This window comes from Ctenopharyngodon idella, chromosome 6 (assembly GCF_019924925.1).
Source record: "Ctenopharyngodon idella isolate HZGC_01 chromosome 6, HZGC01, whole genome shotgun sequence".
Lineage (NCBI taxonomy): Eukaryota > Metazoa > Chordata > Actinopteri > Cypriniformes > Xenocyprididae > Ctenopharyngodon > Ctenopharyngodon idella.
In genome coordinates, this window is record NC_067225.1 from 1,028,950 (window position 1) to 1,055,039 (window position 26,090).

Below are 26,090 nucleotides of genomic sequence, written 5' to 3' on the forward strand. Positions count from 1 at the left end.
GGGAGGAGTGACAAAGAGAGAGAGAGAGAGAGAGAGAGAGAGAGAGAGAGAGAGAGAGAGAGAGAGCATGAAAATTCCTGTGTTACCTATCAAGCCTTCCCAAGCTGTGCCTTTACACTCAGATTCCAGACACACACAAGCACACATTCAACAATCACATTCTACAAAAAAGGTGTAATATGAATATGAAGCCTATTACACAAAATAAAACATAATTTCAGATAAAGATTTAAAAAAGGTGTAATATGAATATGAAGTCTGTTACACAAAATAAAACACACATAATTTCAGATAAAGATATTGTCACAAAAGTATTATTATTTTTATGATGTTATCATCATCATCATTATTATTATTATTATTATTATTTCTTGTTTATTTAGCCAGAAGAAAAGATGTCCAGGGGCCAGTTGCATAAACATTGCTATTTATGTTAAGACTGTGTCTTAAGTACTAGCATGACCAACTAAGCAGTTAGTCAAGGGGCAATCGGTCTTACTTTTTAGTATCAAATTAGACCAATCTCCATTTTTATATAACTGACTTAAAACAGTCAGTTATATAAAATATAACTTATAGCACCAGCACAAGGACATACATTTAATCATAACATCTGACTGCATCTGTCTGACAAGATAATTCCAGTCATTTGTCCATGGAGCAAAAAGGCAAAAAGGGGTGAAGCTGGGCATAATTGAGCTTCAGACATTTAATAATTTAGTGAGAATCATTCAAATTGTTAAGTGAACAGAGCTTCACTTGTATTATGTGTCTATTAAAAATGAATAAATAAATTATTAATCGGTTGAAATTTCACTGTGCTCCATCTTCTGTTATTAGTAAAGAGGCAGAGAATTTGAGTGTCAAATGCAGTGATCTTCTGTTCTTCAGTTCTTTTAAGTAAAACATTTAACTAAAAGTAAAAAATCTAACTATATTTAAGAAGGGTCAGGGTTAAGACTAAAGGGTTAATAATAACTAATGAAATGCCATATGAATGATTCTCAAAGCAACCCAAAGCCACCAAATCGCGAAAGCTTGGCCCTATGAAAAAGCTCTATATTGAGTGTTGTCTCTTCAGTTCTGAAGCTTCTATATCTGTTTTGCAAATTACTTTTCGTCAAGTTTCATCTGTTATGTATTAGGATTTGCAATTCACATTCATATGTACTTGTAAAGAATAAATTAAATTTGAATGTTAATGACAGACAGACAGATAGATAGATAGATAGATAGATAGATAGATAGATAGATAGATAGATAGATAGATCTGTGATGACCAAAGGATCTGCCAACAGCAAAAAAAAAAAAGTCAGGGAGTTTACCAGCACTTTTTTTTATACATTCAGGAAATTATTCAAACAGAAACACCCTAAGGATTATGAAATATTTTATGTCTAAAAATAGCCTTCTACTTTGCAATTCGAACATTGAGGAAAGCAATTTAGCTAATGTTTTCTTAATGTAAAATGGCTAGCAGCACTATGTCTGGTGGTAGAATCACAGATTGTATGTAATGTTGATTTGCAGTCAGTAGTATTATGTGCTTGTTTTGATATTCAAAATAACATCTGATGTATGATAGAAATTATATAATGAAATTATTTTTTCTCTCCCTTTTCCTGTCTGACTGTGAGTAAAAAAAAAAAAAAAAAAAAAAAAAGATTGGTAAGATATAGGCTACTAAACGTAGTAATTATTTAAATTCTGTAAATTTAACACTTCCAATATCACTACCAATATCAGCACACTTCTGTTGTTTAAAATGCTATATTTAATAAAATAATAAAGAAAATTACTGTGAATTGATTTTGTGATGGTCATTTTAAATAATAATAAAAAAGGTCTATAAGCCACATGGACTGTCAGCACTTTAACTGAACCATACAAGAATTACATATAAGGTTCGCATATGGGCAACACCTGTTTTTTATTATTTGGGTCACTAGGGGCACAGTGACTAAAAAGAAGTGGACCAAATTTTAGTTGTCAAGCACATGCTAATCTGGTCCACATTTAAACTTTATTTGGGCCAGATCTGTGCCAAAGGAAATTTGCTGACTGCACAGCAGCTTTAAAATTAAAATATTTGAATCAGGAAAATGTTTAAGAACTGGCTGAACCAGGATCTGTGTATTTTGGTTCATATAGGCTTGTTATATGGGCTACAATTTTCATATTTCATACTAAATAAGATAATCTAAAACCACTAGAAAATTGTATGCTGGTTAGTGAGATGGTGTCATTAATGGAAATGTCATAAATATAAACTACAATTTTAATTTAGCAGGTAAGTTAACTTGTCTGCGTTTTAGATGTGGTGCTAGGAAGAGGAGTTGAGCCAAATCACTTAATTTGATCATCTTCTGCCCTCTTGAGGATGAACGGTGCACCTGCATTCCCTTCTCTTCCAGTTATGCCAGATTTCCCGAGAAGTTGAGGTACACGTCAGAATGGAACCTGTACTGGTGAGCGGACGTGTACAGTGACCTCAGCAGTTTTTGCGTATCAGCTGACACACATACAGACGGGAAGACATGGAACGCGGTAAGACCTGCCGACCGCAACCTTTGAATAGAATGGAATCTATTGATTGTATTCTTGAGTCTAGAATCTATTGAATCTATTCTATTCAACGTATGAATAGATTAGAATGCATTGATTCTATTCTTGAATCTAGAATCATTAGAATCTCTTCAGATTCTCTGTAGCGCGGAGATTGCATTGCACTGCGATGCTAAGCGACGTCATGCCATGAATGAGCTGTAAAAGCCTGGGCTGCACTGTTGGGAGTGTGTCCGTAGTCAGTAAAGCACCATAATGATTTGCTATAGAAAACAATATATTTGTCTCTTTAAACGTAACACGAAAGTCAAAATAATGGTCAAAACTCGAAAAAGTAATGCACAAAGAATAACGCATAGACAGTGTAATTACAGTTGTGTTCCTTTACTAATAAAAGTGTGTACCATACTATTGGACAAATAGTGCATTAAAGTCCTCCTGGGAAGTTCGTATTTTACGAGTTGGGAAGTCGTGTGTACTACGTCAGGTGCGTTCAAATCACTTTCGTCGGAGCAAGATGGCGGTAAACCTTCTCTTAATTAACTACACAAAAATGCAGCAAGGTTTTTGAACTCTACTTCTAGAAAATGAAGAACAAAGATGTGCATCAGGTATTTTGCTTTTTAATGTTTTTAATTAATTTATGAAGCCACTGTAAACTCTATCGTTATATATTATTGTTATATTATAATGCTATTATATTTTGTAAATAAAAAAGGCTGACAATATCACTGCTAAATACCTATAAATATTGTGGGATTCCACCACATTTTCACAAAATGTGAAATTTCCTTTTCAAGAAAATCCAGAGCATCCCACTCATACTTACGACTTTGTGGTGGCGTTCATGTGCGTTCAACTTGTAAATGAGATCTTTTTGACATGACTTGAGTGCACCACAAGAAAAGAAATGTACGGACATGCACAACATTTTAAAATTTTATTCTCACTGTAACAGTGTTACTAAGGTATATTAATGCATGTATCTCTCACATTTTTCTGTCCATTTGCAGGTTTCTCTCTTGCAGGACCTTCTTCTAATCCTCGTAAACGTCAGGTGCGATTTTCAGCACGTCATGACATCCTGCTCCTACGTGAGGTGATAGCACAGAACCCCTTCACTTCTAAAGAGTCAGGCCGGATCTGGGCAAGGGTGGGTGAAATTATTACTGCTACCCTACAGGACGAGAATTTTGAGGTGGATGGACGCAGATGCAGGGAGAGGACTATGCTACTACTCGATTATTATAAAAAACAGGACTTTGCAAGTCTGCGCAGGTTAGGAGAGGCCAATTTCACTTGTTTACCTGCCTTGAAGGTGCACTAAGTACTTTTTAAATATATTAAATTATTTATTCAAATTATTTATATATTTGAAATAAGTGAATAGTAGGCTACTTTACTCTTTAATGTGAGTACTTTCTCAGATGTGATGAAGATTCCAGTTATATCAGTGGCCTTGAAAAAGCTATTTTATTCTACATAATTTTATGTACATTTTATTCTGCCATGTTGAGATCAGTTTTTGGACAATTGGTTGTGGAGCAACATGGATGTTAAACAGGATTTTTCTAAAATGACATTGGTAAATGAAGACATTTGCTTTTGCTTAATGTTGCAAGTGTCAAGTAAGTCCAAAATACACCTGTTTCAGACAGTGAAAAAACAAAAAGTACAAAGTGAAACAAAATTACTTAGTGCATCTTTAACTGTGAGATAGTTATGAATGTTGTCATTAACTATATTTCAAGGCATTACAGTATGAAGCCTTGTTTGTACTTTCGGCTGGCTCCCGCACTACGAGCCTCCGCTGACTGTGCGAGGCATTGTACTATTCTTTGAAATGACAGGGGGCGACTCAAAGTAATTTTCCTCTAAACCATCAGGAAGCAGTGGTGAGAAGAAGTAAGGTACACCTGATGATGTTTGTTTTTATTACACTTTACCAAGCCCACGCTACAAAAGAACCAAAGAATCATGTAAAACACAGTAAACCTTGAGATTATTACTTGTGACATTATACAAAATATATGTATATAAGAACATATGTATAAAACTAAATTAAACAACAATCTCTGAAATATTTTCTTATTTCATTAAACATTTTCATTTAATCTGAACATTTTTATTAAACATGAATATTTATTTTTATCAAAAAGGCTTATTTCTGCTATTGTAGGCTCGTTTTGTAAATGCAAGCAATTAATTTAGACAACCTCAACCTGGGTGTCGGAATAGATGTTTGTACAGATTTATCTGCTCGGCCAAAATCACCTGTATCTTCATGCAACTTCGAAAGTGGAGCCGTGCACAAAATTAGAAAAAATGCTGCGCACACCACCACACAAAATGGGCTCTCGCACACTCAACTCACATGACCGCCTACATCGCGATGACTTCATTTTTTGTAGCATGTGCGGACTCCACGAGTATAAACCAGGCTTTACATTGGTCAGTTAGCTTTTCTGTGCTTTTCAGTTTGAAAAGTGCTTTTAAAAGCTGGGGTCAGGAATTACCAGAAGGTTAATTGAAATGCTTATAACATTTTAAGAAAAAAGTATTCAGGTTTAATTATAGTGGCTTTTGTGCATACCAAAGTTATTAGTTATGAGTTTTTGGTGTTCAGGTTTGGTACAGAGCGCCTGTATGCACAGAAAGAAGACCTATTGCATGAAGTGCTGGAGCTGGAAGCCGAGAAGAATCTTCTGGCGAGTGGGGAAAGTAAATACCAGGATGAAGAGCTCAGGAAGAGAGCACTGGAGGAATTATCATCACCTGAGCCTGACAAATCCTCTGTGATGTCAGTAACAACAGCTCCACCTGCTGGTATGGAGCTTTTAGTTCAGAAATAATTATAACCACATAGATCATTAAACAACATAAAGCGTGCAGATTGTTAGCTTTTATTGCTTCTAATTTAAACACATCTGTGCAATTCTTAACAGTGGTAGCAAGCCCAGACCCTGAAGAGCAGGAGGAGGCTGAGCTCACAGCTCCTACAGCCAAACGGCCATGTCAGTGCTGCTGCCAAACCTATTCAGAGATCCTGAGCTTTCTAGAAAAACGCTTTGAAGCAGAGCAGAGTCTGCGAGAGGAAGAGATGGCACTGAGAAGAGAGGAGCTAGATATCCAGAGAAGTAAGATTTCCCTGGATCGAGAGCGTCTCGGAGCAGAGAGAAAAGAGCGGGAACGACGGTTTGAGCTGGAGAGTCAAGAAAGGCAGGTCATACTGGACTTGTTGAAAGAGAAAGTTCTAAAAAACGAACGGAACTCTGACTGAAATTAGAAGTTTTTTCTTTTAAGTCTTTGATGTTGAACTCTCCTTCCAACCAATGCTAGTATTTCATCTTCCTGTTTGATTTGGTCTCCTTATAGCATGAAAATAATATAAACCCATAATAATATAGCTGATTATATATAGTTGACCTGATAGAAAACTGACCCCTGGTTTCCAAGACAAGGCTTAAGCCCATAGTCCCAGACTAAAATGCATTTTTGAGCAGTTTTAACTGAAAGCAATTGACATATTTTAAAACTTTTGGTTTATGTGTAGACCATTTTGATTTTCTTCTGCATTTAAATCTTTGTTGTGTAATGTTTCAAAGCTGTGTCAGTATAGTTTAACTTTATTAAAATGTCATCTTTAGTTGGAATTGTGCTGTTGTGCTAATTTTGTCTAATATACAAGAAAGTAAACAGGGAAAAAGGACAGACAAAGCTACATACAGTGCTTCGATGTTATTCGTTCCATCCACTTTTTTAATTAAACCATAATTTTCTGTTATCCATGTACATCCCAAAGCTGATCTGACACTTCCATTTCCCTGGCAAACCCCAAGCTTTCTTCAGCTGAGCATTTATTGACTTCACACAGTATTTATTGGTTTAAAATCCGGACTAGGGTTTAAGCTAAAAAAAGAAAGATGTCTGAAAGTTGAGGTTGGTGGTCAGTTTGTGTGTAAATGCATGTTTTTGACCAATGTTTTCCACTTTGAATGTAATATATTCAAATAGTAATACATTCAAAATGTGAAAATATGCAATCTTCTCGACTTTACTGCAAAAAATATTGGTCTTTTATTTCAGCCAAGGAGTCATGCCATGACGTATCGATTTTCTACAGGTCACACGTCTTCATGTAATGCAAATTTGCAGGCCAGAGTTCACCAAACTTGAACTTTTGAACGCAGCGGAATGCCAAATTTTTCGCATGAGCTTGCGTTTCCAGTCTGACGCATTTGCATGTGTATGAATGGAAGTCAATGGATCGAAAAGTGCAGCGTGACCGCCCCCTTCAATGAGAAAATGAGAGTGCTGAAATCAAAATACTCCACAGATGAGTAAGGTTTCCTCCCACTTTATTTTCTACTTTCATTGTTTCAAATGCTTGTTTTTTGATGTACACTGTTCAGCAGTACAAGAAAAATAAGGACATTACAAAGAATTTCATGGTTCATTTTGATCTGCTTAGTAGTTATAGATACACATACTGTACATACTTATGACACCTTTTTTAAGAGAGACCCAATACAATGAGCAATAAACAACAAGTAGTTAATTTGGTAACACTTTACAAAAAGGTTCATTAGTTAAACATTAGTTAATGTATTAACTAACATGAACTATCCATGAGCAATACATTTGTTACTGTATTTACTACTCTTCATTAACGTTAGTTAATGAAAATACACTTGGTCATTGTTTGTTCATGTTAGTTCACAGTGCATTAACTAATGTTAACAAGATTTTAATAATGTATTACTAAATGTTGAAATTAACATTAACAAAGATTAATAAATGCTGTGTAAGTGCAGTTCATTATTAGTTCATGTTAACTAATGTAGTTAACTAATGTTAACTAATGAACCTTATTGTAAAGTGTTAACGTTAATATATATATATATATATATATATATATATATATATATATAGATTCCATTGTCATATCAGCTGTTTTGCTTCTTTTTTTATATGCGATTTATGAATGGCAGATGCCAAAGAATTGAATTTGTGAAAATTTTTAGTCTTTAATAAACACTGGAATAGGGTTGTATTGCAACTTTTTATTTTTGCCCTTTCCCCTTTTACTTCTGTTTTTCGTTTACAAATGTAATTCATCACGAGTACATTTTGCCTTATTTACCTGCTTCCGACAGGCATGTAGTGCAGTTATTTTCCTTTTTCTTAAATACTGATCTTTGAAAAAAAAAAACAGTGCGCCCTCTCTACCATATAGCTCCTTGTTTTTAATGTACTTTTCTGACTGGCTCCGTTTCATAAGGTCTGTTAACATGGCCTGGAGTTCAGCTTTTGGCTTTCTGTTTTTTTTTTGTTTTTTTTTTCTGTTGTTGTTGTTTTTTTCTGTCCATCTGAATGATTAGAGATTAACTCACAAGGTATCAGTTGAAGTTAGAGGGTGTTGTGAATGAAAATACAGACTATTTATGCATAGTTGCATGACTTTTTGCTATGCATGAAAAAACCATGGACCATGACCAAATCAAATGTGTGAGACTAAGTGCTAGTGTGGAATAATACATGTTCCCTTTTCATTCACTTTACATTTTGAATCCAGCCCCTTCCCAATCACAAACTTGATAGCATTAGGGAAGTCATCAGCGTTGTCTCCCTTGATTCACCACCCACTTGCTGCCAGCTCATCCATGTAACTGAAAATTATACAATCATTCATTAATCATTCATTAGAAATGTAAATTACTCATAGTAACAGTATATATATAATACGCCACATGCTAATACGCCACTAGTTAAAAGACCCTAAAAAAAAGTGTTACTGGATTTTTTTTTTTAACCCAAGCCCTAAAGGTTCTGTTTCAGGTTATCCTCAGGTTATTATCTCATTGTGACTAGGCCAAGTCTTTGAACATGGAATAGTTGTATTTGATGTGTAAATTTGAGCGTATAATAATGTGTGTAATGTGTCACCTAAAGTTCGAAATGAGCTTTTTGCAGTTATTGCTGCCATTATTGCTGAATAAGCATCCATAGGAGACACAAACAGAAGACCAGACCAGTCCTTCTGTCACTACTGGAAGACTGTGTGTTAGATTGTATGTTATGTTCCATAACAATGTTCTTGCTTGTTATATATTGCTCAATTTGAGGTACCCAGTATGAACAATTATACGTTTTCCGGTTTGAAGTGTCATTGAGAGAACTAATCAAAGTATATGATCCATTAGTGGCAGATTGAATGTCCTGAGTTGATTGACTTGTTAGATTGACTGTTCCATGAAACCAGTGGATGCGCCCATCATGGTTTGACCTCTCAACCTTGCAGGTCACCCTTTTCCCATCTTCATGTATCTGGACAGTCATTTGAGGACACTCTGAGGGAAGAAAGAGAAATTGATAAATGTTGACTTGTGATGCTAAAATGCTTCTTTAAGGATATAAACAAGGATAATGGGGGTTGGCTGAAAATTCCCATAGCTCTGAAGAAAAGCAACACATACAATATTTAAAAAAAAAAAAAAAAAAACTATTCCCTCAATTTTGCATGGACATACAGTATACCATCATGTTCTTAGAACAGTCATGATGAAGGATTTGTTGAAGGAATAAAAAAGTTGATTAACCACTCCCTTTTATAAAATTTCAGGCTACATACCCAGTGTCACATTGGTATCAGCACTTGTATGTCCATGGGAGGATCGGAGTTTGCAGATATAGCGTCCAATGTCATCTGGTTTTGGGTAGGCAATAGTTACTACCAGTTGTTTGTTTGCCATATATTGGCAGGGGAAGAAACTGATTGCTGTATTGCTTTCCGAGCATATAGTTTTATTTGATTCTTTAATCCAGCTTAGATGAGTAACCTGGAATTCACGGTCCTTTCCATCAGATAGAGACACATTGCAGTGCAGGGTGATGGCTTGGTGGCAGTGGGATATGACAGGTTTGGTAACTAGTACACTAACCATGCCTGCATAAGAGAAAGACAGGGTAATGTTATAATAATATTAAGATATAAGTCATTTATAAGTTATTAGGTAATGGTTAACTAATCATTTACAAAACATGACAATATGTTCATAAATGATTAATAAGTGATATACTAACATTTTGTTTTGTAATTCAGTTATAAGTAATTTATAAGTTATTAGTTAATGATGAACTAATCATTTACAAAACATGACTATACATTCATAAATTATTATGATATGCTAATGATTTACAAATATGTTGTAACATTAAGTTTTTAGCTGTTATATTATTAATCACCTTAATCGTCATCTTTTAAATATTTATGTTATGTTTATAATTTATTAATGAATTGTGAAGTTGTAAGCTGTCCAAAAGCACAAACATGCATGTATGCTAAAGAAATATTTTTAAGAATTGTAATTTATGTGAACACACATTTATAAATGACTTTCAGTCAGTGGTAAGTAATGTTAAGTCCCTTCACTCATCATTTGTACCTTTCACTGAAGCTCACATGCAGGTGCACAGCGGTTAAAGACTCCATTTGTGTCAGAAAAGACAGCTGTCTATACCCTTCCCAGTCAGCACTTATATTGCAGTACATACTACAACGTTTTTAGATGATGTGTAAATGCATGAATATGTAATTTACGAAGCTTCCTGCATACTCTAATCTAAAGTGTAAACTATTCATCACACGTCAACATGTTACATATCATTTGTAGATCTTCTTTATAAATTATGTACAAACTGCATTTTTTAAATATATAATTTTTTTTTTTTTTTTTTTTGAGACATGTAAACAAAGCATTCTGGTGCACTCTGACAAAACATAAATGGAAAAGACAACATTTGCTTCAAGTAAAAAAATAAAATAAATTGACACTAGGGCTGGGCATTAACAAAAATTTCACGATTTGATTAGACTTAGATTCACAAGCTTACAATTCGATTCAATTTGATTCGATATCAATTAATTTGGGGCCTATCAGGTACAGTAGACTACATGGCAAATTTCCTCAAAGAAACCCAGGGAACCCCAGTTGGTACATCATTATAATATTAAAGGTTAAAATTTGTAGTTTACTTACATTTAAATTACACATAAGAAAGTTTTATAATAACATTATATAATAATACATTTTAATAATATAATTATGTTTCTGTTTGTTTTATATATATATATATATATATATAAACATTTAAATAGTGTTTGTCATTAAACAAATTTATTCAAACACAAATTTATTCAAACATTCTTCTTGTAGAATTGTTTTCTTGTAGTCAAAGTTTGAACTAATTCTTATATACTTGCACTAGCATATTGTATATGACAATTTAGTTCAAACTTTGACCTGTGGAGGGCAGTAATACACTTAACAGCATCTACACTGCCGAAATTCTACAAGAAGAAGAGGAGGAAGAGAGCTAGTGAAAGACGATCATTTGTGATTAAAACTTATATGATTTTTTATTATTTTTTTTAGAAAATGACCGATCGTTTTGCTAAATAAGACCCTTATTCCTCATCTGGGATCGTGTATAATGCTTTGAAGCTGCACAGAAACTGCAATTTAGACCTTCAACCCAATGAACCCCACTGAAGTCCACTATACAGAGAAAAACCCTGGACTGTTTTCCTCAAAAACCTTAATTTCTTTTCGACTGAAGAAAGAAAGACATGAACATCTTGGATGACATGGGAGTGAGTAAATTATCATGAAATTTGAATTCAGAAGTGAACTAATCCTTTAAGGAAAAATACAATGATTATGCAATATACATAATATAGCAAAATAGCTGACTATCAAGTTTTTGGACACTGAATGGCTTTTCTGAGATGTGACGTTATGTGAAATTGTTTACAAGCTGCTTTATTGACGCCTTTCTGCAGTTGATACACTGATTGAGCGATTACATGTGACCAGGGGTGGAGCGAGGGGGTGGCTTCTAGGGGGCCGTTTACATGGCCTAAACTAAAAACGGAAAACTTTTTTATGCATTTTGGTTGTTCATTTACACAACAATGGCGTTTTGAGGGCCTGAAAATGCAAACTTTTGAAAACTGGTTTAAAAGTGCAAGTTTTTTAAAACAATTCCTTTATTATATTCGTGTAAACTACAAAAACATGAATTTGTAAAAACAGTGACGGCATGCACATGTGCATTTCATGTTTAGTCTATAGGCATGCACTTTCGAGTGCTCTGTAAAGAATGCGCATGTGCACAGGCGCGTAGTATTTCTTTATAAAGTGACATCTCCAACTACTGGCCTGGCATGCATAATACAGCATTTTGAATCATTTTCACAGATCCGTGTGAACGGGGATCTATTTGATAACGTTGTCAGCTGTACAAAGAAAATTTTTTCCTGTTTTTAGTACATCATTGTCATGTAAATGTACCCTAGGACTCCAGCACTGAATGTTTTTTTCAAAAGCCATGAATCTTTTAGGTTTCTTAATAGTGTTGTCAAAAATATACATTTTTCAATGCATATCTTTGCTGAAATATTTGAAAAGGTCATTCAATACCACTTTTCCGCAGTATTGGTACACCAATACCAGCTGCGCTTTATCTCTCTCTTCTCTCAGACAGCGAGTTTATACCACTGATCTATATAAATGACTGGATTGCTCATGACGTCATTGTTTTACTGTACACTCTATGTATATGTGTGTGTTTTTTGGAAAGCAGCCTAGAAAGGGTCCCCGTTATCAGTTTGTAGTAGTAAACGAAGAGATGTCAAATCGATTACAAGTTCAGTATGGAGTACCGCAAGGCTCAGTACTAGGACCGTTGCTGTTCACCTTGTACATGCTACCCTTAGGAGATATCTGGAGGAAGCATGGCATTAGTTTTCACTGTTATGCTGATGATACTCAGCTCTATATTTCTTCGCGCCCTGATGAATCTTACAAGTTCACAAAATTAACGGAATGCATAGCTGATATAAAAAATTGGATAACTAGCAATTTTCTACTACTTAATTCTGAAAAGAGAAAAAAAAAAAACGTCTCGGTTACATATGTAACCCTCGTTCCCTGAAGGAGGGAATGGAGACGTACGTCAGTAGTGACCGACAAATTGGGATATCGCTAGAGAGCCCTATCAGCTTCGAGTGAACTACAACATTCCAATGAAGTTGGCGTGCGATATTTGCATAATGCGCACCGCCCCTGCCAGGTGGTATAAATAGGGGAGCAGATGCCATCGCACTCTGTTTTTCGCTGAGGAGACAACCTAGTCCGCACTACAGCGAGGGTACAGCAACTGTGGCGACGGGACGGGGTTCATACTGTGGCACTTTATTTGGGATCCCAATTCGTCGGTCACTACAGACGTACGTCTCCGTTCCCTCCTTCAGGGAACGAGGGTTACATACGTAACCGAGAAGTTCCCTTTCAGTCAGCCACGTTCGACGTACGTCAATAGTGACCGACGAATTGGGATCCCAAATAAAGCGCCACAGTATGAACCCCTTCCAGTGCCCAGTGCAAGCTCTAGCCACCCGGCGCACTAGTGGGACGGGGAAGGGGGCGAGCTTACGCCGAGAGAGTCTACTGCTGTTCCGATATACCCACTAAGTAAACTAGACTACACTGGGGAAGCGAACCCGTAGGGGACGCTGCGGAGACCACTACCCACCCGTAGGGGAGAAAATTACGTGGAGAGTACACATATGGACTGGCCGTGGGCAGTACGCATATGGAGTCCCTGGGATGGCTCCACCTGGGTAGGGGGAGACTCATCTGACAGGTGACAGCAAAGCTGGCTCTGCTAAGGGAAAGACACGGGCTCACCATGGGGAGTTGACCGTGGACAAATACACACATGGGACCACTCACGTTGAGGGGTCACGACATGTGGAACCCAGCCAAACGTCAACGTCGGTGACGGCGGTTTGGCCTGGCATCAGACACTCCGCAATGTCCGAGCCGAAGGGGGAGGCGGAGGAACTCGACAGGGTTCGCCAAGTGGGGAACTCAACTGGAGTAAAAAGGATGCACGTATCCGGCCCAGGGGGCGGGAGTGGCATTGCAAGCCGACACTAGAACGGGCTCTCCGCGTCTACCGGCTGGTGGAAGCGAGTACACGGGAAGATACCGGTTCTACACGAAGGCTATAGAATCTAGCGAACGTGTTAGGTGTCGCCCAGCCCGCAGCTCTACAGATATCTGTCAGCGAGGCACCGTGCGCCAGCGCCCAGGAAGAGGCCACTCCTCTGGTGGAGTGGGCTCTCAACCCGAGCGGGCAAGGCACGCCCTGGGATTCATACGCCAGGGCGATGGCGTCCACTATCCAGTGGGCCATCCTCTGCTTGGAGACAGCCTTTCCCTTCTGCTGGCCTCCGTAACAGACAAAGAGCTGATCTGAGGTCCTGAAGCTTCGCGTTCTGTCCACGTACAGGCGCAGAGCGCGGACGGGACAGAGCAAAGCTAGGGCTACCTGATCTCGAAAGGGAGTGGTAGGAACCTTGGGCACATATCCAGGCCGGGGTCTCAGGATAACGTGAGAGTCACCGGGCCCGAATTCCAGGCACGATTCGTCAACCGAAAATGCGTGCAGGTCCCCTACCCTCTTGAGCGAGGCCAATGCAACCAGGAGGACGGTCTTTAGGGACAGTACTTTTAACTCAGCTGATTGCAAAGGCTCAAAGGGACGACCCCAGAGAGATGTAAGAACCAGGGTCAGATCCCAAGAGGGTACAGAGAGGGCTGGGGAGGATTCAGTCTCCTCGCCCCCCTCAAGAACCTGATGATCAGATTGTGCTTCCCTAGCGATTTACCATCAACTGCATAGTGATGTGCGGCGATAGCGGCAACGTACACCTTGAGGGTGGAGGGAGACAGCCTTCGCTCCAGGCCCTCTTGCAGAAAGAAAAGCACGGCTCTGACCGAACATGATCGGGGGTCCTCTCGGTGAGAGGAGCACCATTCGACGAACAGGTTCCATTTCAACGCATAGAGGTTCCTCGTAGAAGGAGCTCTAGCGGAAGTGATAGTGTCTGCGACCGCTTGCGGGAGATCACTCAGAACCTCCGCGTCCCGTCCAGGGACCACACATGGAGTTTCCACAGGTCGGGACGCGGGTGCCAGAGGGTGCCCCGTCTCTGAGTCAGGAGGTCCTTCCTCAGAGGAATGGGCCAGGGAGGTGCTGTCGCGAGGAGCGTGAGGTCCGAGAACCAGGTCCGAGTGGGCCAGTATGGAGCCACTAACAAGACCTGCTCCTCGTCCTCCCTGACTTTGCACAGGAGCTGTGCGAGAAGGCTCACTGGGGGAAACGCATATTTGCGTAGGCCCCGGGGCCAGCTGAGTGCCAGGGCATCCGTGCCGAGCGTGCCGCCGGTCAGGGAATAGAACCACTGGCAGTTGGCAGTCTCTAGGGAGGCAAACAGAACTATCTGTGCCTCGCCGAAGCGCTGCCAGATCAGCTGGACCACCTGGGGATGAAGTCTCCATTCGCCCGGAAGCGGAGGCTGCCGTGAGAGCTCATCGGCTGCACGGTTGAGCACGCCTGGGACATGAATGGCACAAAGCGACCTCAGATGCTTCTGACTCCATAGCAAGAGATGGCGGGCAAGTTGCGACATGCGGCGGGAGCGTAGACCACCCTGATGGTTGATGTACGCAACGGCCGCAGTGCTGTCCGAGCGGACCAGTACGTGCTTGTCTGTCAACAGCTCCTGGAAGCGGCCCAGTGCAAGACGTACTGCTAGCAACTCGAGGCAATTGATATGCCAATGCAGTTGGGGCCCCATCCACAGACCCGACGCTGCATGCCCATTGTACGTGGCCCCCCACCCCGTGGCAGAGGCATCTGTGTGGACCACAGCATGCCTGGACACTTGTTCGAGGGGAACTCCAGCCTGCAGGAATGAAGGGTCCGACCACTTGGTGAGGGTGCGACGGCAGTTCGGTGTCACGGGGACACGGAACGTACCGCGCTGCCACGCCCATCTCGGGACCCCGGCCGCGGAGCCAGTGTTGAAGCGGCCTCATATGAAGCAATCCGAGTGGCGTGACTGCGGCTACAGATGCCATATGCCCCAGGAGCCTCTGAAAGAGTTTCAGTGGGGCCGCTGTCCTGCGCTTGAGCGTACTCAGGCAGGTCAACACTGACTGGACGCGCTCCTCGATGAGGCGCATGGTCCAGGCGACCGAATCCAGTTCCATACCGAGATTAGAGATCCTCTGCCCGGGGGAGAGTTTGCTCTTGTCCCAGTTGACCCGAAGACCCAACCGGCCGAGGTGAGCTAACACCATGTCCCTGTGTTCGCACAACTGCTCCCGCAAGCTGGCCAGGATGAGCCAGTCGTCGAGGTAGTTGAGGATGCAAACGCCCTGTTCCTTGGCCGCCTCCGCAACCTTCGTAAAGACGCGGGGCGACAGGGCCAGCCCGAAGGGTAGGACTTTGTACTGATATGCCCGACCCTCGAACGCAAACCGTAGAAGGGGTCTGTGACGAGGCAGAATCGAGACATGAAAGTACGCGTCCTTCAGGTCGATCGCTGCAAACCAATCCTGGGGACGGATGCATTCGAAAATGCGCTTCTGCGTAAGCATTTTCAACAGCAGCCTGTGAAGGGACCGATTCAGGACACGCAGATCCAGGATTGGCCGTAGCCCACCGCCCTTCTTGGGTACAATGAAGTAGGGACTGGAGAACCCTGACTCCATATAGCCTGGAGGGACCGGCTCGACTGCATCCTTCGCCAGGAGGACAGCAATCTCTGCCCGGAAAACAGGTGCATTGTCCAGGGACACACGAGTGTAATGGCCACACCCCTGGACACCGGGGGACGCCGGGCGAACTGAATCGCAGAGCCGGGTCTGATGGTACGAATGAGCCAGTGGGACGGGCTGGAAAGTGCTAGCCAGGCTTCCAGACACCGAGCCAGCGGGACCAAATGCACCACAGACGTACCGGGCGTGGGGCAGCGAGGTAGAGTGCTGGGACCCGACTCGGACAGCATAGCGGCCCGTAGTGGGGTCAGACTCTGCAAGGTGGCAGTGTGAATGGGAGACGGCACAAGGGAGGCGGCCTCGACCAACACACTGGGACCTGCTGGCGAAGTGAGAGGGGGCTGAGAGTGGCGAGGCGGGGCCTCGCGCACTGCCAGCCGTGCCCTCTTGGGACCTGGAGGGTTAGAAAACAGTTCTACTTCATGGGTACCGCAGGACTCCGGAGAGCCAGTGGCGAAACAAACCAAAATTCTCCATCCGGCCCTCCTCCGGAGAGGGAGCGATGCGGGCATCGTCTCCCGAAGAACTGTTTACCTCAGCTTCAGGTCACCCGTTTCTCCAGGACCACTTCTCGCTAGCCAACTGGCTTGGCTGCGGGCTGGATTCTAGGCCAGCTTGTGAGATGAGAGCATCGAGAAAGCGTACTTAGACGACGACACACCTCTGCAAGTCTAGCCAGGGGTGTTTACGGACCACCATGGTGGACATTGTCTGGCCAGGGGCCTGCGCTATGACTTACATCATGCGTAGCTCAACCCCGACTCAGAACTATCCATATGCAATGAGTGCTTTGGCCTTCCACAGACTTGCCGGGGGCCAAGACCCATGCAGGGCAGAGGTGGTGTGCCCGTAGCACTGCCACCCCACCACAGAGGGTAGTGAGAGAGAAAAAACTTTTAATGCAGATTATGACCCTTTTGGCGTTCCATATTTGGCACCAAAAAAGGCTTCCAAACTGCCAAGTTTTTCATGCACGTCCGGGCTAAAGACAGGGGGCGGGGCAAGGCGAGTACGCGTCGCACCACGCCCCCAGGGGCCCGGGAAAGCATGGTCGTTAACTCTGAATCTGATTCAGCATGAGCACATCACAACCGTGGGACGCTCAGCCTCATCTTCATGTCCAGAGCCCAACAACCCTCTCTCCAATGTAGCAGTCGACATCTGATCCTCTGCTGGAGCCCTGACTAAGACGCTAGGTCCCCCATGAGAAGGACCAGCAATCCACCCAGAAGCTACCAGCCATGTGGGACAGTGAACGTGGCCGTCTAACTGAACGACGTGGCCATGTTGTTACCAAACATAAACCACCCACGAACACAGTCACAACATGTTTGCGATGCATTAGAGGAGTGGGGGGCCCACGGAGATTGGCTCGGCGGGTATTGCCCCACTGAGATCCTCTGGTCACACTGGCTTATTCAGCAAAAGTAGTACTTTTCTGATTCAGAAAGAGAAACTAGGTTGGGGAATAGGTGAGGGGACTCCACCTCATTTGAGGCACTCAAGTCTCGACTACGCATCTAGAGCACTGAACAACACGCTGGGTTGCCATGGCAACGCGCGCTGTCAGCCAGCAGCTCGACGGCACACAGCGTGCTGAATGCTCAAGCCCTTACGAGAAAGGCAAGACGAACAACGCGCCGACTTGGGCATGCTCTCTTTTTTTGTTTTACAAGAGAATATGAACCACCCACAAACACAGTCTCAGCACGCTAAGCAGACATGAGAGAAAGTGATTGTGGCCATCAGTGAGGATAGGAAACGACCGCCTCCAGAAATGCACAGACAGAATGACATCTTGAAAGAGATGCAGTGTCTGTCTGTGAAGCTCTTTTAGAAGCTCTCGTTCTTTGTGCCAAAGCACACAGGGAACAGCCGTGATGTGACTGTAGGTACACTTTTCACTCCCTGAGTCACAGACACAGAGGAACCGGCCCAAAACACAAACCAAACGGGGCAAATAATGCTGTGAAAACAGCAGTTGAGAGATGTATAACAGCTCGAGAAGCTCACTCTGGGAAAGCTCGCAGCCTCGCTGTAAGGTGCCATAAAGCCAGCACTGTAGAACAAAAACTCTTCAAAGCTTGTGAAGTCACTCTCAGACTAATAGCAGGAACACACAGGTTGGCTCCGAAGGGAAAGGCAGAGTGCGATGGCATCTGCTCCCCTATTTATACCACCTGGCGGGGGCGGTGCGCATTATGCAAATATCGCACACCAACTTCATTGGCCTGTTGTAGTTCACTCGAAGCTGATAGGGCTCTCTAGCGATATCCCAATTCGTCGGTCACTACTGACGTACATCGAATGTGACCGACTGAAAGGGAACAGAAATTCTAATTATTGGACCAAAAACCTCTGCACGTAATAACCTATAATACTGTCTAACACTTGATGGATGTTCTGTCAAGTCTTCAGCGTCAGTTAGGAACTTGGGTGTGCTTTTTAATACCAATCTTTCATTTGAAAGCCACGTTTCTAGCATCTGTATGTTACATACAGAAGGGAGCGGAGACACAGGTACGGATTAACAGGTTTATTAAAGGTAATGCAGAGTCCAGGAGGTAAGTGAACACAGGTTAGTGTCAACGAGACCGGACAGTGACTGAGTGAACTGGTGTGTCTTTTATGTGGCAGTGGTGATGAGTGTGGATGGGCGTCAGGTGAGGCTTGTCAGTATTCAGGAGAGGGAGTGCGATGTGATTGGGTGACTGTGGAGCCTGGCATGTCTGTGACACTGTAAAACCGCATTCTTCCATCTTAAAAATATATCTAAATAACCAGATGGAACTGGATTAAATATTTTTATTGTTCCGATCCCAATCTGACTTATGACCCCTAATGCTGCCTGAATCATAATCATGCACTGTCTGTGTTGGCTAGAGGAGAACTGGCCCCTCGACTGAGCCTGGTTTCTCCCAAGGTTTTTTTTCTCCATTTTTGTCACCTGATGGAGTTTGGGTTCCTTGACGCTTTTGCTTCTGGCTTGCTTAGTTGGCAACACTTGATATTCAACACTTGACATTTGATATTCAACAGTGCTTTGATCTGCCTGCATTGACACCATTTTCTTTAAGAGCTTCTGTGCAGCCAAAATTATATACCAGTTATCACTGTGAAGCTGCTTTGACACAATCTGCATTGTAAAAAGCGCTATATACAAACCCATTTCAAAATGTCTCACTTTCAACATTTGATATGTTATGTATATTCTATTGTGAATAAAATATAAGTTTATGAGATTTGTAAATTATTGCATTCCTTTTTTATTCACAATTTGTACAGTGTCCCAACTTTTTTGGAATCTGGTTTGTAAATAAAGGTGACTTGACTTGACTTCAACAATGTTTTTGATCTGCCTGCATTGACACCATTCTATGCGAATTGAACTGAGCTGGACGATGACATCACTGTTTTCTCCTGAGCTGCTGTATAGATAAATGAACCAAATTAATAACTAATGATTTTTACGATGGAATGAATCAATACTGAACTTAATTAAGCTGGACGATGACACCATTTTCTTCTAGAGCTGCTGTGCAGCCAAAATTATTTTCCTGTTATCACTGTGAAGCTGCTTCCCCCCTTCCCCAATAAAGGTTTTACCTCTTGTTCCATGAGCAGAGCCTGCACGGGGCCTACCACTGTGGGCAGGACCCCCATAAATCTAGTGTAACTGTTTTTGACTGTGCGCAGGACCCAGCGAGATATATTTGGCAGAAGCATCCACGCTGCCAGATAATCTACTAAGGAAACCAGTCTCTCGAGACTGGCCTCAGGTGTTTTTCGAGTAACCACTTCAATGCCCTGAAGCAGCAAACTGGCAGGGAACAACCGAACTGGTCGCTCTGAGACCCTCTGCACAGGGGGCAAGTATCCCAGCACTGCTACATATCTGTACGGACACTGAGATATGGGCTCTCCAGAGACAATTGCGCCCCAAAGCATACAAGGTGGCTGGTTTGGCAGAATGGCCACATGAGGGCACAGAGGGGAACTGGGCACCATATAATGGTGTTGAGCACTTCCCCCCGGAGGGGACTGCCCTCAGAGGTTGGGCGCCACTGGCTTCTGGACCTCTTTCCTGCAGCCTTTGTGGCGATAATGACGTTCCTTAGATCCGTCTTACCCCTCGAAGGCTGCAGTTGAGAGTGCCTCCCCGAGCCCCCTTCTCTCTAGGGGGGAGCTCGGGAAGCTTTTGGGTGGCATGGTAGGAGGAGCTGGCTTTTGATGTTTGGGGATGCAACCCCTTGACACCTGAGAATGATGGGGGAGGAGTTTCTGGAACTCCGCTGCTTGCTTACTGGCCTCCTGGAACCTCTTGACGACTGTGTGACAGTGTTGTCGAAAGGCCAGAAGGCGCTAGCGGGGCATCCATGAGAAAATTCTTATCTTTCTCCTTAATAGCACTAATATTTAACCATAAGTGCCTCTCCGTGGCCACCGGGGCTGCCATAGCATGGCCAATGGGTTTGGCGGTCTCCTTGGTGGCCCAGAGGGAAAGATCTATGGCCCTATGCAACTCTGTGACTGCGTCAGGGCCAATACCCCCACCCTCATCCAGATCTCCTAGCAGATCTGCCTGGTAGGCTTGCAGCAAAAACGTGGTATGCAAACATGCTGCAGCCTGACAAGACGTTGCATATGCTTTGCTCACCAAAAACGTCTCAGGTTATGACTGTAACCCTTGTTCCCTGAGAAGGGCATAATACTTTCTGTAACAAATGTAGCTATTGCTCAATCTTAGTTAATGCATTAAATAATGAGACCTTATTGTAAAGTGTTACCTGTTGTTCTTTATAGCCTAATTCTTTTGCACTTTAATCTGTTTGAAAATTTTACTTTATATAGTTTTTTGTGTATTGTATTATTGTATTTAAACATTCAGGGTTCTTTTTGTTATTACAAAAAGAGTTCTTAAACCTGTTATACTACGACAACACTTTTTTTTGCAACTTATTTCATTATCGTGATAATACCGTATACCATGATAAAAGCTTCAGCAATTAATCGCAACATGAAAATTTGATACGTCACATGCCTACAGGTCTCTAACCTGAGCTGCAGGCCTCACCCTCATAATGCCACGAAGGAATCAATTACCAAGTAATGCTCCCTCAGAGGTCCACCACTTACTGGTGCTTGGAAGGCAACTGGTCGTCACACAGACTTTAAGTGTGGATGGGGGAAGACTGGCAGAGAGACGATCTTGAAGAAACTCCAGCACTGAAGCCACTGGGCAGTTGACTGGGTCCAACTAACAACAAAAGTGAACTTTGGCTTATGGTATAAAGATTCCTCGTGGGGGGAGCTCTAGAGTTGAGGCTGATCTCCACAACCTCCACAAGTTGAGAGACCTAGGAACCGATCCCCTCAAGGGTCAGCCCTCCTCTCTCTAGAACTTATGGGAGCTGAGCAATTGGGGAAAAATGTATACAGACAAAACCTCAGCTAAGTCTGCACCATGGCTTTCAGCCCTGCAGAGCTGGATGCGTAAGGGAGAACCAGAGCCGACAGTGGATCATCTCTTGTGATGGCAACAGATCTGGGTAGAATCTCCATCCCCCGGGCCTCAGCCCCTGCCTTAACAGGACGTCTGCTCCCAAATTTTGCTCCACGGAAAGCCCTGATGTGCCAGTCTGCACAGAGTCCAAATTATACCAAGTCTGTGTTGATGTGTGAAAGGTCTTAACAAAACATAACATAACATAACATAACATGGCTCTAAGTCATTTATAAATGTTGATTTACTAATGGTTTGTTCATCATTTGTTCATGATTAACCATTGTTTATTGAAATAATTATACAAAGATTTTACAACAACTGTCAGGACGGCGGTTTCATCTGCATGTGTTTGTGTTTGTACCGCTGTTTGTCCGGAGCGCATAGCTGTCTTGTTTGTCTGCTCACGCGTTTCGGCGTGTGCTGTTTGTGTTCGTTCGCCATGTGCTTCGGCACGTGTTGTTATGTTTGTGCCATGCGAGCAACTGTCAATTGTTGCCCCGCCCTCTTGTTACCCTGTTAGCTCATTATTAATCTCACATGTTACTCCTCATTAGCTTCTCTTTATATTCCCTTCGTGTTTTTTGTTCCGTGCCAGATCGTGTTAATGCGTCTTGTTGTTCACGTCTTGTTTTTTGTGCATTCCTAGTTTTCTAGTCAAGCCTTATTTTCTTCAGTTTGATTTTTTTGCCTAATTCCAAGTTATTTCTATGTTGTTTTTCTTTTGCTGTGACTAGATTTTCCAGCTTTATTTTGACTTTTAATTTTAACCAGTTTGATTTAATTTTTTCCTTTTCCTGAGGCTGTTATTGACTGTGGACATTATCCAGTCTAGCCTTTGCTGCTATTTCGTTACCCCTTGATCTCCTGTTTTCCTAATAAACTGTGTATTACCCTGCAAATTGAATCCTCTTCTTTCTGAACCCTAACGACAACATAAATATTTCAATGATTTATAAGTGATTAATAATATTGTCATACCGGTACCTCTGTCTGAAGTACCACCCGTTTACCACAGGAGTGAACCTGACTTCCGGGTCACAACTCACCTGAACCTCATTATGCTCATCAGTCTTGCTAAATATAGTAAGTAATATATAGTGTAACAATGATAGAGACAAAATATTTTAGTAATGAAATTTGAAGTAAATAAGATGTAATGCAAAGGAAAGTACATTTTCAGAAATTTTGCGCTTTCTTGTGCTTCAATGTTAAAATGGCCCTCCTATGAGGTGTCAATCACAGCAACGGCCCCCAGCCAATTTGAATTTGAGACCCCTGGTATAGAGGGTTTTTGCTTTAGTGTTCTCTGTATTTTGCTCAGCTACCCCAGACGTTCCTCGGCACCAATTTTTGTATGGGGTTATGCATTTACTGTGGTGAAGCTGGCAATTTTCTCTCCACCTGCCCAAATTGCCCCGGCTCTTCAGCTGGCGGTCATTCCCTGGCGAGTTCAGTTTCTAACTGTTGTCTTACGATTTTTGCTGTTATCGCTTACAAGGGGAATCAAATGGCTACTCTCATTGATTCTGGATAAGCTGGAAATTTTATTGATGTGTCTTTGGTTCAAAAACTGTCCATTGATACTGCTCCTTGTATTCCTCCTTTGTGTGTTACAGCGGTAGATGTGTGTCCGCCGGGGGGGCAGGCTCGGTACAAGAAGTGACTAAATCTGTACAGCTTCAAATAGGGATACTGCATAAGAAGAGCCTGCAACAATATGTCACAAACACAGCAACTACTAATCTTGGGCTTCTCCTGGCTTGCCACTCCTGCCCCGGTAATCTCCTAAAAATGAGGAAACATTTTAAAATGGAGCACCTCCTGTATCATTTCTTTCCTTAAATCTGTGCTGACCACTTGTTGTTTTACTAAGCTCCACGACTCGTTAGAAGAATTACCACCCAATGTCCCCGTTGAGTACTATGACTGGTGTGTGGTCTTCAGCAAAGCCAAAGCTACTGCCCCTAATGTGTTCCAGTCATTTATGAATGAGATTTTCAAGGACATGATTAAGTTCACTTAGTAACCTACCACCCCAGGTCCAAGAATGTCGAGGCTGATGCACTCTCTTGCATGTATTCTGGTTCTTCATGCTCTGAAGCCCCTACTACCATCCTAGCCCCATCTCTTTTGGTAACACCAGTTCGTTGGAACATCTTCAGTGAAATTTCTCAAGCACATCAGGCTGAACCCACCCATCCTACTAGCCCAGAAGGACGTATTTATGTTCCCCAGGATCTTCACAACTGAGTCATGCAGTGGGTACATATAGTCGCACTATGCAGGGGGTGAGAAACAAGTTTTGGTGGCCCTCCCTTGCATCTGATTTGACAGCCTTGTGAAGAATTGTGTTATATATGCTAAAGTAAAGACCTCTTTTCTGTATCTGCAGGCTTACAGGTCTCATTTAGGCGTGGACTTCCTAACCGGTCTCCCTCCATCTCAAGGGAACACTACTATACTTGTCATTATCTGTCGATTCTCGAAAGTCTGTCGTCTAGTGCCGCTCAAAAAGCTACCCTCGGCCCTTGAGACTGCAGAGGCACTGTTTCAAAATTTCACTGTCATACCGGTAACTCCATCTGAAGTACCACCTGGGTACAGGAAAGAGCCGTTGCCTGAGTACTAACTTCTGGGTCACAACTCACCTGAACTGCATCATGCTCATCAGTCTTGCTATATATAGCTCAGCTTGCACACTCTTGAGTTGCAAAGTTTTGTTATTCCTCTTGGGTACAATTCTGTGCATTTGTTCCTTGTGTTGGATTTATCTGTGTATCAGTCTTGGACTCTTTTGAGGATTTCCCAGTTGTCTAATATTTTGGATTTGTTTGCCTCGTTTGGACTGTTTACCCTGGTTACTGACCCTGGCTGATTTTCTATGCTGCTTGCTGCCTGCTGATTCAATAAACACGTTGCACATGGATCCACATAAGCTCTCTGAGTCCTCATCATTACTAATATAACAACTAATAACTTAATAACCATATACTAATGATTTGTTTGATTATTTCATTTTACAAATATTTTTAACATAACTTAAAACACATTTGTAAATTGTTAGCATACCACTTTTTAATCGTTTATGAATGTATAGTCATGTTTTGTAAATGATTAATTTATCATTAACAAATAACTTATAAATGGCTTATAAGTGATTTAACCAAACATTCATAAAATGTTAGCATATCACTTATTAATCATTTATGAATGTATAGTCATGTTTTGTAATTGTTTAGTTCATCATTAACTAATAACTTAAAAATGACTTTTAACTGAACATTGTTATACAGTGTTACTATGCCAAGTCAAGCACAGTATAATGTAACTGACAAAAGGTTGTTTTAACCCAGTAAATTAGCAAAAACACAAGCAAATGCATTAATTTTATATCTACATAAAATGTATAACTTAAATACCATAAAAACAGGTTTAATAATGGCAGAATTAGAATCTTCATTTTTTTAGCTTTAGGTCTAGAAAAGTAACTGTGATTGATTTCAAGATTTTTTTGTAAACACATGAGAAATGCTAAAAGATAAATTTATCAATGAGAGTAATAACTCACCAACTGCTGCTGATATAGATGAGATGAAGAGAAGAGCAGAATATTGCATACTGAAGATATTTCAGCTTTGTCAGCATGAAAAACAAACAAACAACAACAACAAAAATGCATTAAAGACTACACAAATGAAAGAAACACATTATTACTCCTGTATGAATCAATGCCCTGGATATTTGGATAAAAGCTGTGTATCAGTTGGACTAACACCATACTAACCTGGATGACAAGCAATTAAATGCAGGGTCCCACTTTATATTAAGTGGCCTTAACTACTATGTACTTACATTTAAATTAATCATTTGATACAATGCACTTATTGTGTACATACATGTTTTTATGTTGTACTTATATTTTAAAAACACCTGCATGTAATTACATCTGTAATTAATTTCTGTAATTACGTTTATAATTACACTGTTGATCCATTCCTTACACCTTATCCCTACCCTTAAACCTACCCATACCACCAAAGCTTTCCCTAACCTTACCCGTATCCCACCTCAATAGCAGCAAAAGTGTTTTGCAATTCAATATGAACCCAATAAGTACATTGTACTTATTTTTTGATGTAAGTACATAGTAGTTAAGGCCACTTAATATAAAGTGGGACCAAATGCAGTTTAAAAGCCTTTCTTTTCTTCCCTTAACTCAGAAATTATAAATTATGAAGAAAAGCACCAGTATTCTACAAGTATGTAATCAATGGTTATACATTTAACTCTTTCCCCACCAGCATTTTCTAAAAAAAAAAAAAAAA

At 41.5% G+C, this 26,090-nt stretch overlaps 1 protein-coding gene across 12 annotated transcripts; it reads left to right on the forward strand.

The window, feature by feature from the left end:
• The first annotated feature begins 2,441 nt into the window (after window positions 1-2,441).
• si:dkey-45d16.4 (uncharacterized) lies at window positions 2,442-7,613 on the forward strand. Of its 12 annotated transcripts, XR_007930498.1 has the most exons (6): window positions 2,554-3,176; window positions 3,366-3,477; window positions 3,579-3,664; window positions 3,749-3,843; window positions 5,192-5,391; window positions 5,511-7,613. XR_007930498.1 is itself a non-coding variant. In XM_051895873.1 (5 exons), the coding sequence occupies exons 1-5, from the start codon at window positions 2,538-2,540 to the stop codon at window positions 5,843-5,845; spliced, it is 726 nt and encodes a 241-aa protein (XP_051751833.1). In that variant the 5' UTR covers window positions 2,453-2,537; the 3' UTR covers window positions 5,846-7,613. The 12 variants fall into 12 exon arrangements, 3 of the variants coding, with proteins under 3 accessions (XP_051751831.1, XP_051751833.1, XP_051751834.1); XM_051895873.1 differs by lacking the exons at window positions 2,554-3,176; window positions 3,366-3,477 and adding an exon at window positions 2,453-2,547; XR_007930495.1 differs by having other exon boundaries at window positions 3,579-3,843.
• The last annotated feature ends 18,477 nt before the right edge of the window (window positions 7,614-26,090 follow it).